Source organism: Elephantulus edwardii, unplaced genomic scaffold (genome assembly GCF_000299155.1).
Source record: "Elephantulus edwardii isolate Elephantulus edwardi_28Jun2011 unplaced genomic scaffold, EleEdw1.0 scaffold00314, whole genome shotgun sequence".
In the NCBI taxonomy this organism is placed as follows: Eukaryota; Metazoa; Chordata; class Mammalia; order Macroscelidea; family Macroscelididae; genus Elephantulus; species Elephantulus edwardii.
Window position 1 is genome coordinate 405962 of NW_006400064.1, and position 15477 is coordinate 421438.

Below are 15477 nucleotides of genomic sequence, written 5' to 3' on the forward strand. Positions count from 1 at the left end.
TAAACGTTTATGTTCCAGGAACTAGCTGACCACAAACTGAACAAGCAGTTACTGGACTGACCACAAGCTGAACAAGCAATTACTGGCAAAAACCATATCTTAACTAGCATCAGCAGCAGGTGGCTGACCTAGAACTGAACTTCTGCTTTTCCGAAGAGCCAATGAGCAAACTCCACGCCAAAGAACCCCTAGACCCTCTCTAAAAATCCCTTGCTTTTTCGGCTCGGGGTCGACTTCCCTGTCTCCTGCGTGAGCTACAAGTCGTCCCGGAGCTCCGCCAATAAAGCCTGGTGTGATTGCAGCAAGTGGATCTGGTGTGAGTTGCTCGGGGTCACGCCCGATCTGGGAAAAGCCCTAGTTTGGGGTCTTTCACTGGTACTTGCTAGTCTTCCAGTGGGTTTGCTAAACAGTGAAAGTGTGTAAGTATTTTTCTGCAGTTTGTGTAGTGTAATGAGGGCAGACCAGTCTGGCATTGGCTGCAGTCTTTAGCCAATCCGGTGATGCAGAACCTGCTCTTTACTCTCTCATATGGACAAACCTGCAGAATATATATTTGAGGCTGTATATGGTTGCTGTTCTTTGTTAAGAGGAATAAAGTAAAAGGGAAACAAAATAAAACAAGCCATCCAAGAAACAAAAACAAGATTAGATGGTAAAAGAAAATAAAAAACTAAAACTGAAAGCAGTACAAAAGGAAGGGCAATCAGAAAAGAAAGAGGAAAATGTTGAAAGAAAAGAAGAGAGATGACAAATTAGGGAAGGAAAAGGCTGCAGAGAAAGCAGAAGATGTTAAAAAAACCTCAAACCTACACGAGCGAAATATGAAAATAAAAATCCAAAAAGTTATGGGAAATAAAAAAAAAAGGCAGAGGAGGGAAGGCAGGTCATCTGTCTGGCACCTCATCACTGCTGTGGTGGGTTTGAGCAGTGTGTCTGCCTGCCCTGCAGTCAGGACAGAGTTTCTGCTTATCTGAGACATGCTTAAGGTTCCAAGATATGACCTAGGCCATAGGTAGAACTACTTCTTCTGGTCTAGTAGGTATTGAAGGGTATCCAGTTTGGGACAGAGTTTCAGCTGGTCTCAGAGGAGCCTTAGCTAGTCCACCTGGCTTGGGATGGTGTCTTTGGCAGTCTAGAGGATGGGTAGAGGCAGGGTACTCAGGCAGAGATGGATAGTGTGAAGAGATAGTCACTGCCAACCTGAAATGCCCAAGTATGCCTTATTCTAGAGGGTAAACTGGTCCCAATATGGAGTGTGCCAGGCAAAGTATCTATGAAAGTATGCAGTGAAACACAAAAGGCCACAGCCAGTGGTGGTACTCCCACTAATCCAGGCACAACACAGTCCAGCTCTTCCTGGCAAGAGTTGTTTGACATAGAGCTGTGTGCATACTCTGGGCACTGATACAAAATTCATGCTGAGCTTGCGTGGGCCAGGGACACCTGGATGTTGGTGGTGGCTGGAGAAAGTCACCTCTTTCTTTTCCAGGATAGCACAGAGGACAAGAGGGTGGGGGAACACAACACTGCATCTTTCCTGTTGTCAGTCAGCCACTGGTGTGGGTATTACCACAGGCTCAGGTTCCGATGTCAATCCTACAGCTGTTAAAATGGCTTGCTGGTTATGGTTCTGTGTTCCGTCTATCTCCTTAGTTGATGTTTTCATTCCATTTCTTCCTTCAGTCAGTTTTTGAAAGCACTTCTTTGCCTTTTGTTTTTAAACTCAGGGTTCTGTAATTATCACCTGTTATCTGTTAACTCTTTGTTCTCTGGTGTCTTCAATGATGAGTCTCGATTGTCATTCACTAACCCTTACCTGGAAGTCTAGACCCTCTCATTTTTTTGCTGCACAGCCTCTTACTCCTGGTTCTTGTAAGACTTTTCACTCTTTGTTTTGCAGAAGGCAGGGTCACTCCTGGGAATGTGAGCCATAAAGTACATCTGATTTTGATCACTCTCCCTACTCCAAACTTGGTGCTTCTGGTGACCACTGGTCCCAGGAACTAGCAGACTGCATCAGTGCAGCATGGGAGAGTGCCAAAGAACATCAGCCTGTTATTTCTGCTTGACTTGTCAATTCCAGTTCATCACTCAAGGGTCTGAAAAATCTTGATGAGCAGAAGAACCAAGTTCTGCCTCTGGGCCACTACTGCTAGCAAGAGAGACCATGCAAGGCAAGAGTGGCCCAGTCATGGTGTCTATGGTCAACAGCAAGCATTGGTTGCTGTTGGTTGATGGGTGAGGGGGAGAAGGTCTGTCAGTTCCCTATAAATTGAGGGGCAATCACAGGCTCAGGACCTAAGAGGGTGGAAGAATGTGTAGCAGGAAGTATGTCCAAGGCTATTATTCTCCTAAAGTTTGCAGTAGTATTTCCTAGAGTTCAAAGCTACTTACAAACACCCCTTGGATTTTAGAAATTAACCGAAGCCAAAGCCCTCAGCCCATATGGCTCACAGAGACTGAGAAATCAGTCCTTTTTCAAGGTCCTAAGATATTCCCTAACATCACCATTTGACCCTTAAATATTCTGAAGTTTATAAAATTTTATGGGGGGATACTGGTATTCTCACCATCCAGAAGCATGACCCAAACTCAGTAATGCTTGTTTTGCCTGTATTCCTACTTCTCTACTTACCACCCAACCAGGCAAGTCTCCTAGGGTCTTAGGCAATACCCTTCTCCCTATCTCGAGATTCCCACAGGCATGTACATTACTTTACTACAGGCCCCCGCTGACAGACTGCTACAGAACTCTTCTAGGTAGGCATAAGCTTGTCCTCTCCAGCATGTGAGGACCAGGACCTGCCTCCCACCACAAACTGCAAATACATGAAACAAGAAGCAGGCCTAAACACAGGGTTAACAGGAAACCAAACCAGATACCTCAAGGGCCTACACAGAATTGCTCATGCCAGAAGCTCTGATTGTTTTTGTTCTCTCACACGGAGCCCCACTTGGCTCAGTGTGGGGTATGAGTCACCACGGTGAATACCCTGGGAATGTATGTGCATCTCTGGGCCTCATTCTCCACATGTAGATATAGGTGATGTTCTGCAGATTCCACTGAGATCTCTCAGCTGCCTTATAGCACAGTTCAGGGCACCCCCAGTGAAGACTGGCTGCTCTGGTTTTATTTACCTCAACATCTCAGTCTTCTACAGACTTCTGAAAGTAGAGAGAAGAGTTCTATTGTTTTTAAAATAGTTGGAAAATATTAGATTATATCAGAGTACAAATTAGCTCTAAAATTATGACCTCAGCATAGAGGCAGAATGAAAACAAGTATATAAAATGTAATGGCTCATGGAATAGTTTTGCTGCTTCTGTCCTCACTGTGTCCTGCCAGGCATTGGTGAAAGGATCCTGAAGGTACTACTGAGATGCTCCCATTCTAAGGAACTTTCTAGAACACTATGGCTGGGGTCTCTGCACAGAGATAGTTTTCACCATTCCCTTGCTCCAACCTTTTAAGATACTGTCTTGAAAAGCAGTGAGATAGAAGTTGAGAATGTCAGAGGTTAAACTTTCCGCACCCTACTGGCCAGCTGCCCACCTGCCTGGCACTCCACAGTGTCAGCTACAGCCAAGGCTCTCACCTAGTTCAACTGGGAGACCTCCAGTTGAATGATATTACTCTGGTTATGGTTCTATGTTCCATCTATTTCCTTAGTTGACGTTTTCATTCCATTTCTTCCTTCAGTCAGTTGTTGAAAGCACTTCTTTGCCTGTTGTTTTTAAACTCAGGGTTCCAGAATTATCACCTGTTATCTGTTAATTTTTGTTCTCTGGTGTCTTCATCTCTGGACAGTCTTTTGTAGCCTGCCTCCTTACTCAGAAGTCTGGACTCGCTTTCTGCTGATCTTCATTTCCAAACCTCCCAGAGTGTTACTCTCTTGGTCTTAAGACCCCATAGCCTAATACTTCCTACTGTGCCAGACTTGGGACATGATCTCCCAAGTGCTGCAGACTTGCCCCTCCCAGCTCTGGTCTTCTAAGCCTTTAAGTGGCAGAGCAGAACAGTCACATTATGTGCCACCTCTATCTATCAGAACACTTTATTAAACTCTTCTTCTTTTTTTAAAATTCAAGTCTTTTTTTTTTTTTTACTTTATTTTTTTGTGTATGTACCATCAAATCAGATCTGACTGTCACAGGAGGAGATTGCCCATCCTTCTCCAGCAGAGCATCTGGTGGATTTGAACCATTAAACTCTTCTTTTTTGAGTAATAAATCCCAGTTTCTATCTTTTATTCAAGTGATATTCTCAGTCCCATGTCACAAAAATATCTTTTAATTACCTTTATGGTCTTTGAACTGCTCCAAGTTCTATTGCTACAAAGGAGCAGGAAGAGAGAAGAGACCCTTTGTCGAAGATAAAGGGGGAAAATGAAGCTAAACAGACAGAATAAATCAGTTATCTCAACAGAAGGTGGTCACGGTCAGCCCATTTTTTTTTAATTTCCATTCATTCATTGTTGCATTTTTCTCCCTGCCCACCCCTCCCCACCAGTTTGCTCTTCTCTTTGAAAAGTAAAAGAAAAATTCCTTCATTGGTATACGGTCCCTTCCCCTAGCCCCCCACCCCCACCCCAAACACTCCACAATGCAACTTTCATTCTGGACTCTTGTCATAACTATAATACCATATATATCATAAACCATAATAATCATATATAGCTTTTAAACTGTTCTCTCCCTCATCTGTTTCAATGCAGTATACATGATTTATCTACTTTTTCTCAGTCTCACCCCAATCCTGATGTCAGTCCCGTTCTACACCAGTGGCACCATGTAGTATTTGTCCTTTTGTAACTGAGACATTTCACTCAACATAATGTCCTCCAGGGTCACCCATTTTGAATAATATTGCAAGAGTTCCTTGTTTTTCAATGCAGCACAGTATTCCATTGTGTGAATCTACCACAGCTTCTCTATCCATTCATTTGTTGATGGGCACTTAGGTTGTTTCCAACTCTTTGCTATTGTGAACAAAGCCACAATAAACATGGGTGTGCATATATCTGCTTGGATGGCAGTTATGGTCTCTTTGGGGTATATTCCCATAGTGAAATTGCTGGATCAAATGGTATTTCTAGCTGTAACTTTTAGAGAAACTGCCACACTGCCTTCCATAGTCCTTGCACCATTTTACACTCCCACCGACAGTGAATAAGGATTCCAGTTTCTCTGCAACATTGCCAATATTTGTTGTTTGCTGCTCTGTTAAATTTTGCTATTCTTACTGGGGTGAGATGATATCTCATAGTTGTTTTGATTTGCATCTCTCTAAGAGCTAGGAATTTTGAGCATTTCTTCATGTATTTGTTGGCCATGTGAATGTCTTCTTTGGTGAAGTGTCTGTTCATATCCTGTTCCCATTTCTCAGTTGGGTTATTTACCTTTATCTTGTTGTGATGCTCGAGTATTTTATAATTTGTAGATATAAGTCCCTTATCTGACATGTCATTACCAAATACTTTTCCCCCAATCTGTGGCTTTCCTTTTTACTCTGTTAGAGAAATTTTTAGATGTGCATAGCGATTTGATTCTTAGAAGGTCCCATTCATTTATTTTATCCTTTCCTGGTTGTAGATTTTTCAGGATGCTTAGAAGACTGTTTATGTTGTGATTTAGGACTTATAGAGTTCTTACAAATGTTTCTTTAATGAAGTGTATAGTCCTTGGTTTTAGTCCTAGGTCCATGATCCATTTTGAGTTGGTTTTTGTGTATGGAGTGAGGTGTGGATCTTGCTTGAGTTTTCCAATTTTGCCAGCACCATTTGTTAAAAAGGTTGTCGTTTCCCCACTTAACTGATCTCTTTGTCAAAAATCAATGCACCATATACCTAGGTGGGCTGATTTCTGGATTTTCTATTCTATTTCATTGATCTATGTGTCTGTCATTATACCAGTACCATGCTGTCTTGACCACCACAGCAGTGTAGTAGGATTTGAAATCAGGGAGTGAGATGTCTCCTACCTTATTTCTCTTTTTAAGGAGTGCTTTGTTTATTCAGGCTCTCTTTCCATTACAAATGAAATTGGAAATTGCCTTTTCCATCCCATTGAAGAATGGGAGTGGTATTTGTATTGGGATTGCATTGAATGTGTAAATTGCCTTTGGTAATATTGTCATTTTCACAATATTGAGTCTACCTATCCATGAGCAATGGATATTCTTCCACTTCTCCAGGTCTCTTTTTGTTTCTTATAGTAATGTTTTGTAATCTTCTTTGAATAGATCCTTTGTGCTTTGCCTTGTGATTGGCAACTGTGAAGGGTATTGTTTTTCTAAGCTGCAGTTCTGTTTTCTCTTTGTCAGTGTAGAGAAATCCAATTAATTTTTATATTTTGATCTTTTATCCTTCCAGTTTGATGAATGAGTCAACTATGTCCAGTAGTTTCCTTGCTGAGCCGGTATGGTTTCCTAAGTATACTATCATCTGCATAGAGAGATAATTTCACCTCCTCTTTGCCAATTTGGATACCTTTTATTTCCTTCTCTTGTCTTATTAAGACTTCCAATACAATAATGAATAAGAAAGGGGATAGTGGGTATCCTTGTCTAGTTCCTGTTCTTAAAGGGAATGTCTTTAATCTCTCTCCATTGAGAACAATGTTGGCTCTCGAATTTGCATATATACTTTTCACTAGGTTGAGGAAACTCCCCTCGAATCCTATTTTGTTGAGTGTTTTAATCAGGAGAGGATGCTGAATTTTGTCAAAGGCCTTTTCTCCATCAATTGATAGGATCATGTAGTTCTTTTTCTTTGCTTTGTTAATGTGATGAATTACATTGATTGTTTTTCTTATGTTGAACCATCCTTGCATACTTGTTATGAATCCCACTTGGTCATGATGAATTATTTTTTTTTTTAATGTATTGTTGGATTCTATTGGCCAGGATTTTATTCAGGATTTTTGCATCTATGTTCATAAGAGATATTGGCTTATAGTTTTCTATTTTGGTTGTGTCTTTACCTGGCTTTGGTACTAAGGATATGTTTGCTTCATAAAATGAGTCTGGGAGAATTCTATATATTTCTATTTCCTGAAATACTTTATGCAGAATTGGTGACAGTTCTTCTCTGAATGCTTGATAAAATTCACTTGTAGAACCATCTGGCCCAGGCCTTTTTTTACTTGGAAGTTGTTTTATTACTTTTTCAATTTCTTCTTTTGTAAAGGGTCTGTTCAGATGTTCAATTTCAGTTTCTGTCAGTTTAGGTAGGTTGTGCATATCTAAGTATTTGTCCATTTCCTCTAAGTTTTCATAGTTGTTTGAGTATAGCTTTTCATAATATTCCAATGTTAGCCTTTTTATTTTAGTTGGTTCTGTTGTGATTTTGCCTGATTCATCTCTTATTCGGATTAGTTGTGTCTTCTCCTTCTTTTCTTTTGTTAGCTTTGCTAGTGATTTGTCGATTTTATTGACCTTTTCAAAGAACCAACTCCTTATTTGTTGATGGTTTCAATTGTTTTTTCAGTTTTCCACTTCATTTGTTTCTGCTCTAATTTTTATAATTTCAGATTTTTTAGAGGGTGTCAGGTTTTCTTGCTATTGTTTTTGATTTCTTGGAGCTGTTGGGTTAGAGTGTCAATGGTCATTTTTTTCCTGCATTATGATGTTTGCTTATTGTTATAAATTGGCCTCTGGTTACTGCTTTTGTTATTTCCCAGAGGTTTTGGTAAGTGGTGTTTTCATTGTCATTTGTTTAAAGAAACTTTTTAATTTCATTTTTTATTTCTTCTAGTACTCACTCATGTTCAAGCAAGTTGTTGTTCAGCTTCCAAATGTATGTTTTTTTCTCCTTTCTCCTCTTGTTATTAATTTCCAATTTTGTGGCTTTGTGGTCTGAGAAGATACTTTGTATAATATCTATGTTTTCAAATTTGTTGATGCTTGCCTTGTGACCTAGAATGTGGTCTATTCTGGAGAACCTTCCATGCACATTGGAAAAGAAGGTATACTGTGCTTTTTTGGGGGTACATTAGCCTATAAATATCTATGCGTTTGAGTTGGTTTATTGTGTGGTTTAATTCTTGAGTGTCTGTTGAGATCCTTTCTGGTAGTTCTATCTTTTCTTGAGAGTGGTATATTTAAGTCTCCAAGTACTATAGGAGAGTTATCTATTTCCTTTTTCAGTTTTGTTAAGGTTTGTTTTACGTATTTTGCAGGTCTTTCATTTGGTGCATAGATATTCATTATTGTTATGTCTTCTTGTTCTATTGACCCTTTCAGCATTATGTAGTGACCTTTATCATCCTTTGTGATGGTTTTTGCATTGAAATTTATTTTATCAGAGATTAGTATCACTACTCCTGCTTTTTTTTTGGTTGCCACTTGCTTGGTATATTTTTTCCCATTTTTTAATTTTTAGTCTTTCTTTAACTTCATTTTTCAAATGTCTGTCTTGTAGACAACATATTGAGGTATTTTGTTTGTTTTTTTTATCCAATCTGCTACTCTTTTTCTCTTCAGTGGTGCATTTAAACCATTCACATTCAGTGTAATTATTGAGAGGTAAGGTTTTATTGCTATCATTTTGTTCAATTCTTTTTGGTGCTTTTTGCTAGTTACTTTAGTCTGTCCTGTTTTCAGTGACATCTCTGGTATGAAGGACATCTCTCAGTGTTTCTTGTAAGGCTGGTCTTGTTTTTATAAACTCTCTTAGTTTCTGTATTTCTGGGAATATCTTGGTGTCTCCTCCATATCTGATGGACAATTTTGCTGGGTACAGTTCTTGGTTGACAAGGCCAGCCCTTTTTTGTTGAAATTGATACCCCAATTTGGGAAAGATAGGACACACCAAATGGCACAAAGTGTTAAAGATCCCAAAAAGCTTACCTTATAAGGGCTTCCTTAAGGGCTTGAACTTTAGTCAAGTTAAATTAAAAAGTCACACATATGTGGGCCCAAAACTCAAGTGTCTATGCACAGGAAGAGAAAAGGACTACTTAATACCCACACAGTAAAGGAGTGGAGGGTTTCACTGACAGAATGAATGCACAGAAGATTTCTCATCTTTCTCCCTTAGAGTTGCTTGTGGACTCAAATTGCCAGAGAGGTATTATCTCAGGGTTAGGCAGCACAACTTCCTACAAACTATGTCCTTGGAGCTACCTGAAAGTCTCTTCTGACTCAGGTCCAGTGAGAATTACTGATGTGGTCCACTGATGTCCTGACACACTTGTCCTGGGTATTTCAATAGGCATGGAGCTCTGAAGGAAATCTATACTGTGCAAGCTGGCTTCGCTCTAGCCCTGCTCAGAGTTCTTCAGAGCATTCTCACCCTATCACACTCTTTGTGACATTTTCCCACCTAGGAGGCTCAGTGTTTGGAGAGACCTGAACCTAGGGGAGATACTGTCCAGGTGACTCCTGACTGCCAGGGGAGGAAAGGGAGGGATGATATTACCAATGACTGAAGAGCGATGGTAATGTCACCATCCAGAAAAGTCAGGTCCGTTTCCTACAGTGCTACCCTGAACTTGACTTTCCCAAGGTTAAGGTGAGCCGACTGCCCTGCTACTGGAAATCACAATAGTATTTTTTTTGTTTGATTTATAAGACAGTAAGAAGAGTTGGTAAGTGTTAAGTTGGGATAAAACAGAGGGAAGAAAAACATCATAAGAAGCAGTCTAATTTTGGAAACTCTGAGCTTGATGCCAGGTCAGGTTTTGTTTGGCTGATGGGCTTATTTTAAAAAACACACACACAAATACCACTCACAGACACAAATATATGCATGCACATACATGTGCATACATGTACACACATGTGCATACATACCCACACATGTATGTACACACATGTGTTTTTTTACATGCACATGTATGTACACCGTGTTCTTGCTGTCTGGGTCTGCTGTGGCTTCCTGGAAGCATACTGGTTTTGTCCAACTCCTGCTGCCAGGAGCTCAGCTCTGTCTATTGCAAACTACCATCAGTAGAAACTTCAACACTGCCACAGCACAAAGTAATTTCATGATATCTTCTTGGTTTCTGGGATGACCTGATTCCTGTGTATCTTGGTAATGCCTCGCAGAGCTGGTTTTGCTGCTACAGAAGTCAGAGTTGGTAACAATTCATTAAGGGTGCTGGGGTTCATGGTGAATAGCAAGTATTCAGACAGCTGAGCTGAGGCAGGGCATGGAGCAGGGTTAAGGTCTAAGAGGTCGGGGAGTCTATTCTCCCTCCTCAGTTGGGCTGAGTGACCTCCTCTCAGCTCCACAGAAGCTGCAGTTTCCAGCAATGAGCCCATCTTGTCTGTCTTCTTCCCTGAAGTAAGCTGGGAGCTCTGCTGTGTTCTAGGTCCAGAGTAGGCCTCCACTGACCTGTACCCTTGCAGGAGGTGAGGGCTTCAGAGCAGAGTTTGACAAGGAACAGTTTGAGACCAGGCCACACCCAGTCAAGAAAATAAAAGAACTACCCTGAGAGTTGAGATTGTAACAACTCCTTTGTGTGCTAACAGGTAAATGTATATCAGGAGCCAATTCCATTCTAGACTGGCTGCTGGTACATGGTCCCCTATCAACGAGATCTGTACCTGGCATTTTCCCTTTATAGCATTCTTTACCCTCTCCTTCAGAGAGTGGAGGTCTGTAAAGTCACTGCTGCTACCACACTGTACGAAAGTCCAGCATCTTCTTAGGCAGGCAGGGAGAGTGGGTCTCCAGGAGCAGCAGGCTGATGTGCAAAGCAGGTCTAAGCAGGTCCCTGACCTCTAGTCTGAAGCAGGATCTCAGTCTCCCTGGTTCTGGAATATTTCTGCCACGTGTGAGGAAGAAGGGAAAGCAGTCCGCAACTGTTCCTCAGAACCACGACATAAGCAGCTCCTAGTCTAGGAACCTTCAATGTTTGAGAAACAAACAAAAAAAGCTTCAAGCTTCATCTCTGTCTTAAAAATATCCTAAAGGTTAAGAGGTAACTAGAAGTGTTCCTACTTACAGTAAAGGTTTAAGAGAGGTCCTACTACCAAGGGTTTATGATATAACATAAAGAGAACAAAGCAATACACAAAACTAGTACAGAATGCTCTTGAGTACATTTAAAGTATATACAGAAAAAGTCTGAAAGAAAATGTATAAAATATCAACAGTGATGTATGTTGTTGTTGTTGCTAGGTGCTGCCGAGTCATAGACGACTCATAGCGACCCTATGAATGAAAGGCCTGAGCATTAGTGATATCTAGATACTGAAATTAAAGAAAATTGTTTTCTTCTTGATATTTTTTCTTTTCATGAGTATGTATTAAGCAACTGACATTGTAGAAAAAAAATGTTAACAAAGAAAGTAAAAAAGAAAGGCCCCAGTTGGGGGTGTAAATGAATGGTATTTGTTCTGTTCCAGATAACATGAAGCTAAGTAATAACAGTGCCCTTGAGTCCTGGGCTACCTCTTGACTGCTAGCCAGAATGGGGGCCTAACCCACATGTGTACAGTACAATACCACCCACAGGGCCCTGCTCTGGGGCTGAGTCCCAGAGCTCCCCAAATGAGGTCATCCTTACCTGCAGCAACTCCAGATCAGACAAATCCTCCTGCCCAGGGACCATTTCAGTTAACATCTCAGACATGACTTTGGTGTTTCCTCTAACGACATCTAATTCGCTCCGCAGCCTGGCAATCTGTTGGGGGCCAGAAGATGGGAAGCAGAAAGGAGAAGTCAGCCACCTTCATCTGGAGTAAATCAGAACTCCATAAGTTGGTGCCAGTCTACCTCACTGGGAAATCTAGGTCCCACTTCTAAATGTATGCTACAGGAGAGCCATCAAGTCTCATTCTTTTTTCTTTTTTTTGTTTTCAATGTTTTTCAGGACTTTGGAGAGGTCTTTATTTTTTAAAATAAATTTTTAATTGTGATTTTAATAAATGTTTACAGAGAAGTTAGATTTTTCATTCATTGATTGTTGCACTTTATGCCCCCTTTTCCCCCTCCCCCAGTGCACTTTTAAAAAATATTCACTTATTGCATAATCACCTACCCCTCACCCCCTAGTCCTGTTTGCAATGTACCTCTTATTCTGGACTGTTGTTGTACATATAATGCCTAATCATATATTCCTTTTAGACAGTTTTTTCATCTGTTCCAATGGAATGGTCATTTTCTATCAATTCTTATCCTATTATCCTCCCAAACTCCCATATCAGACCTTTTTCATTACACTGCTGCTATGCAGTATTTGTCCTTTTGTGACTGAGATATTTTACTCAACATGATATGCTCTGAGAGGTATTTGACAGCAGATTTTCCCAAGGCTATATATGTCTCCTGACTGCTGGAACCAAACAAGATTAAATCATTGGCAATTTCAATCTTCTCTTAACCTATCATGATGATGTTGCCCATTGGTCCAGTGATGAATTTTGCTTTCTTGATATTGAGATATAATCTATATTGGAAGCTGCAGCCCTTGATCCTCTGCAGCAAGCATCTCAAGTTCCCCTCACTTTCAGCAAGTAAAGCTATATCATCTGCATAACACAGGTTGTTGATGAGTCTTCTGCCAATTCTGATACCACATTCTTCTTCAAGGCGAGCTCTGGTGGCCTAGTGGCAGGAAACTGCACTGCAGTCCCAGAGGAGCGTGGTTCAAATCCACCAGATGCTCTGCTGAAGAAGGAGGAACAATCGCTTCCTGTACCAGTCAGATCCAATTTGACGGTACACACATAAAAAAATAAATAAAAATGAAAAAAATACTCATACATTCTTCTTCATAAAGTTGAGCTTCTCAAATTATTTGTTCAGCAAAATATTAATAAAAATTTTTCATAGTAATAAAAATATTTTATTAATTCCACTAAAATATCTTTACTAATTTCTTGATCTCTGTAAATGGAAACCTAATTAATATGGTTTGTGAGACAAAGTTGTTTGGACTCACATTTGTCCTTTTCTCACATTCTATACTAAAACTGACAACAAATCCTCTTGCTTCTATCTTCAGTATACATGTACAACAACAAAAAGATACATAATTTTAAGAAAACCTTAGGGAAAAGACATTAATAGGAAATTTATCAAGGAAAATATTCATAGGGCCAACAGACAAATGAAAAGATGTTCAATGTCATCAGGCATCAGAGAAATGCAAATAGTTCAAAAGGAGTTGAACTGCTAACCAAAAGGACACCCCTCTTTGTTTAAATAAAATTTCTTTAAATAAAATTTTTATTTTATACTGGTTTATTTACAAAGTTAGTGTACATTGTTTTTCACACCGGATCTTGCACATTTCCTTTACCCACCCTTCCCTGCACCCACCATATTGTGCAACCCTATGATAAACCAGCCCCCATTTCTGCCCATCCTTACCCCTCTGCTCCCCACCTCCTCTCCTTGGATCCTCATACACATTCTACAATAACATTACACAGTATTTGTCTTTATAGGACTGAGTTAGCTTACTTAGCATAATGCTCTTCAGTCCCTCCCAAGTTAGGTAGTGACTTTCAAAATCATTGCTTCTGCATGCTGCATAATTTCTCAATCCATCTGATTATGGTTGAACATTTGGGCTCTTTCCATGTTCTTGTGAAGTGAATAATGCTGCTATGAACATCGGTGTACAAGTCTCCATTTGTCCTTCAGTTCTTACTTTCTTAGGGTATATTCCAAGCAGTGGAATAGGTGAGTCATACTGAATTTCAATATGGCTTTTTGAGGGAATGCCAAACTGCCTTCCAGAGTAGTACCATTTTACAATCCCACCAACAGTGTATATGAGGTCCTATCTCTCCACATTCTCTCCAACATTTATTATTTGCAGTCCTGTTAAACTTTGCCACTGCTACTGGAATGAGATGGTATCTCACTGCGGTTTTGATTTGCATTTCTCTTATTGCCACTGATTTTGAGCATTTCTTTATGCGTCAGTGGCCATTTGAGTATCTTCCTCTGTGAAAAGTCTTTCCATGTAGTTTGCCATTTTGTAATTGTGTTATCAGTCTTTTTTCTTGTGGAGAACCTGTAGGATAAACCTTTGATATAAGACCCTAGTCTGAATTGGTATTGCCAAATATTTTTTCCCAGTCAGTAGGTTTTCTTTTTACTCTGTTGGAGAAAGTTTTTGATGCACACAGGGATTTAATCTTTAGAAGGTCCCATTCATCAATTTTATCCTCTCCAGATTGTGCATTTCTGGCTGTACTTGGCAGTCTCTTTATACCACAGATTATGCTGTCTAAGCTTGATCCTAGTTTGTCTCTGATGAATTTTACAGTTTTGGAGGACACCCCTCTTTGGTGGTTCAAATTCACTAGCTGCCCCATGGGAGACAAATGGGCAATCTCTCCTGTGTGATATATATCCTGAATGGTGCAGGCTTGAGACTCCCTCTTCTAATGTCCAGAGCTCTTCTCCTTGCTCTGTCTTGAAGATCACCTCTGGCTTAGTGACATAACACTCTACTGAGACAATGTGGCTATAATTTTCCAGTGTCACATCTCTGTAGAGCATTTTCCGAGAAGGATCCAGTTAATCCTATTCTTCCTGGGTAAAGTCTACACACACATCTTTGAATGATACTTGTTCTTGTAACAGCATATTCTTTTTCTATTTGAAGTGGTCAGAACTTGTTAGTTTGGTGGTGGATTTGAACTTCCAAAGAGGTGAAATCTCTGTGTTAGCAGCACAACTACAAATTAGGACACGAGAGCTCTTGAGATGAGTTCATCTTCTGCTCATCTTGAAGCTGCTTATGCCATTAATCCCTTGAGGGTAGATGATCCAAGAAGCCTCTTATTCAATTACCCCTGCTGCCCTGCCATCAAGTCTCATTCTAACTCATGGATAACTGTGGCAGCAGTTTGGTGATGGGCGTGCATGAGTGGTGAGTTCACTTCAGAAAAGAGTGGTCGCCAGAAGCCTGTGGTGCCTGAGGATGGACTTGTGATGCTATGGCAGTAGCTCACTACGGTGAGAGAGCACTGGGTCCTGGGGAAACCAAGCTGGCTCTTCTGCTGTATGATGGTGAACTAAGCCCTTAGGGCTAGAGGGCTCTGCTTTTTAATGTCTGCTCTTTCAAATGACAGTGCTGGAGTTTGCAGTCTCAAAATATTCCCAGAACTGAGAGTATGTTTTTGAACTCTTGTTGTAGTAGACTCAGTCTCCTGTGAGTGAGTCTACATTCTCACTGTTAAGGTCCTCTGGGAGGCTGGCTGATGGGAACCTCATTTTTTTCCACTGTGGCAAGAGCAAGGGCAGGGAAGCAAGCACAGATTACTTATCCAGCATCATGACGCTTTGGGAACAATCCAACCTGTCCGTTAAAGGCAGCTACCCAATTCTGGCTCTGGGCCCAGGAAGGCAGGAGTCTCTCCTCATGACGGAAGTGCATGCAAATCAGACTACACATCTGGCCCACTTCAACATGCAAATATGCAGAAGTGCTCTTGTGGCCCCACAGACATGGTCATGCAGGGAGAGGGGCCAGTAATAATGGGCATCTGGAGGAGCACAGGGCTTTTAC

At 40.7% G+C, this 15477-nt stretch overlaps 1 protein-coding gene across 3 annotated transcripts in view; it reads right to left on the reverse strand.

The window, feature by feature from the left end:
• The window catches only part of TOM1L2 (target of myb1-like 2 (chicken)), a 289350-nt gene that overhangs the window by 53976 nt on the left and 219897 nt on the right, over positions 1 to 15477 (reverse strand). For all 3 annotated transcript variants that reach the window (XM_006901181.1, XM_006901180.1, XM_006901179.1), the window contains one exon: positions 11515 to 11631. In XM_006901181.1, coding sequence (XP_006901243.1) covers positions 11515 to 11631 — 117 coding nt within the window. The remainder of the gene's footprint in view (positions 1 to 11514; positions 11632 to 15477) is intronic.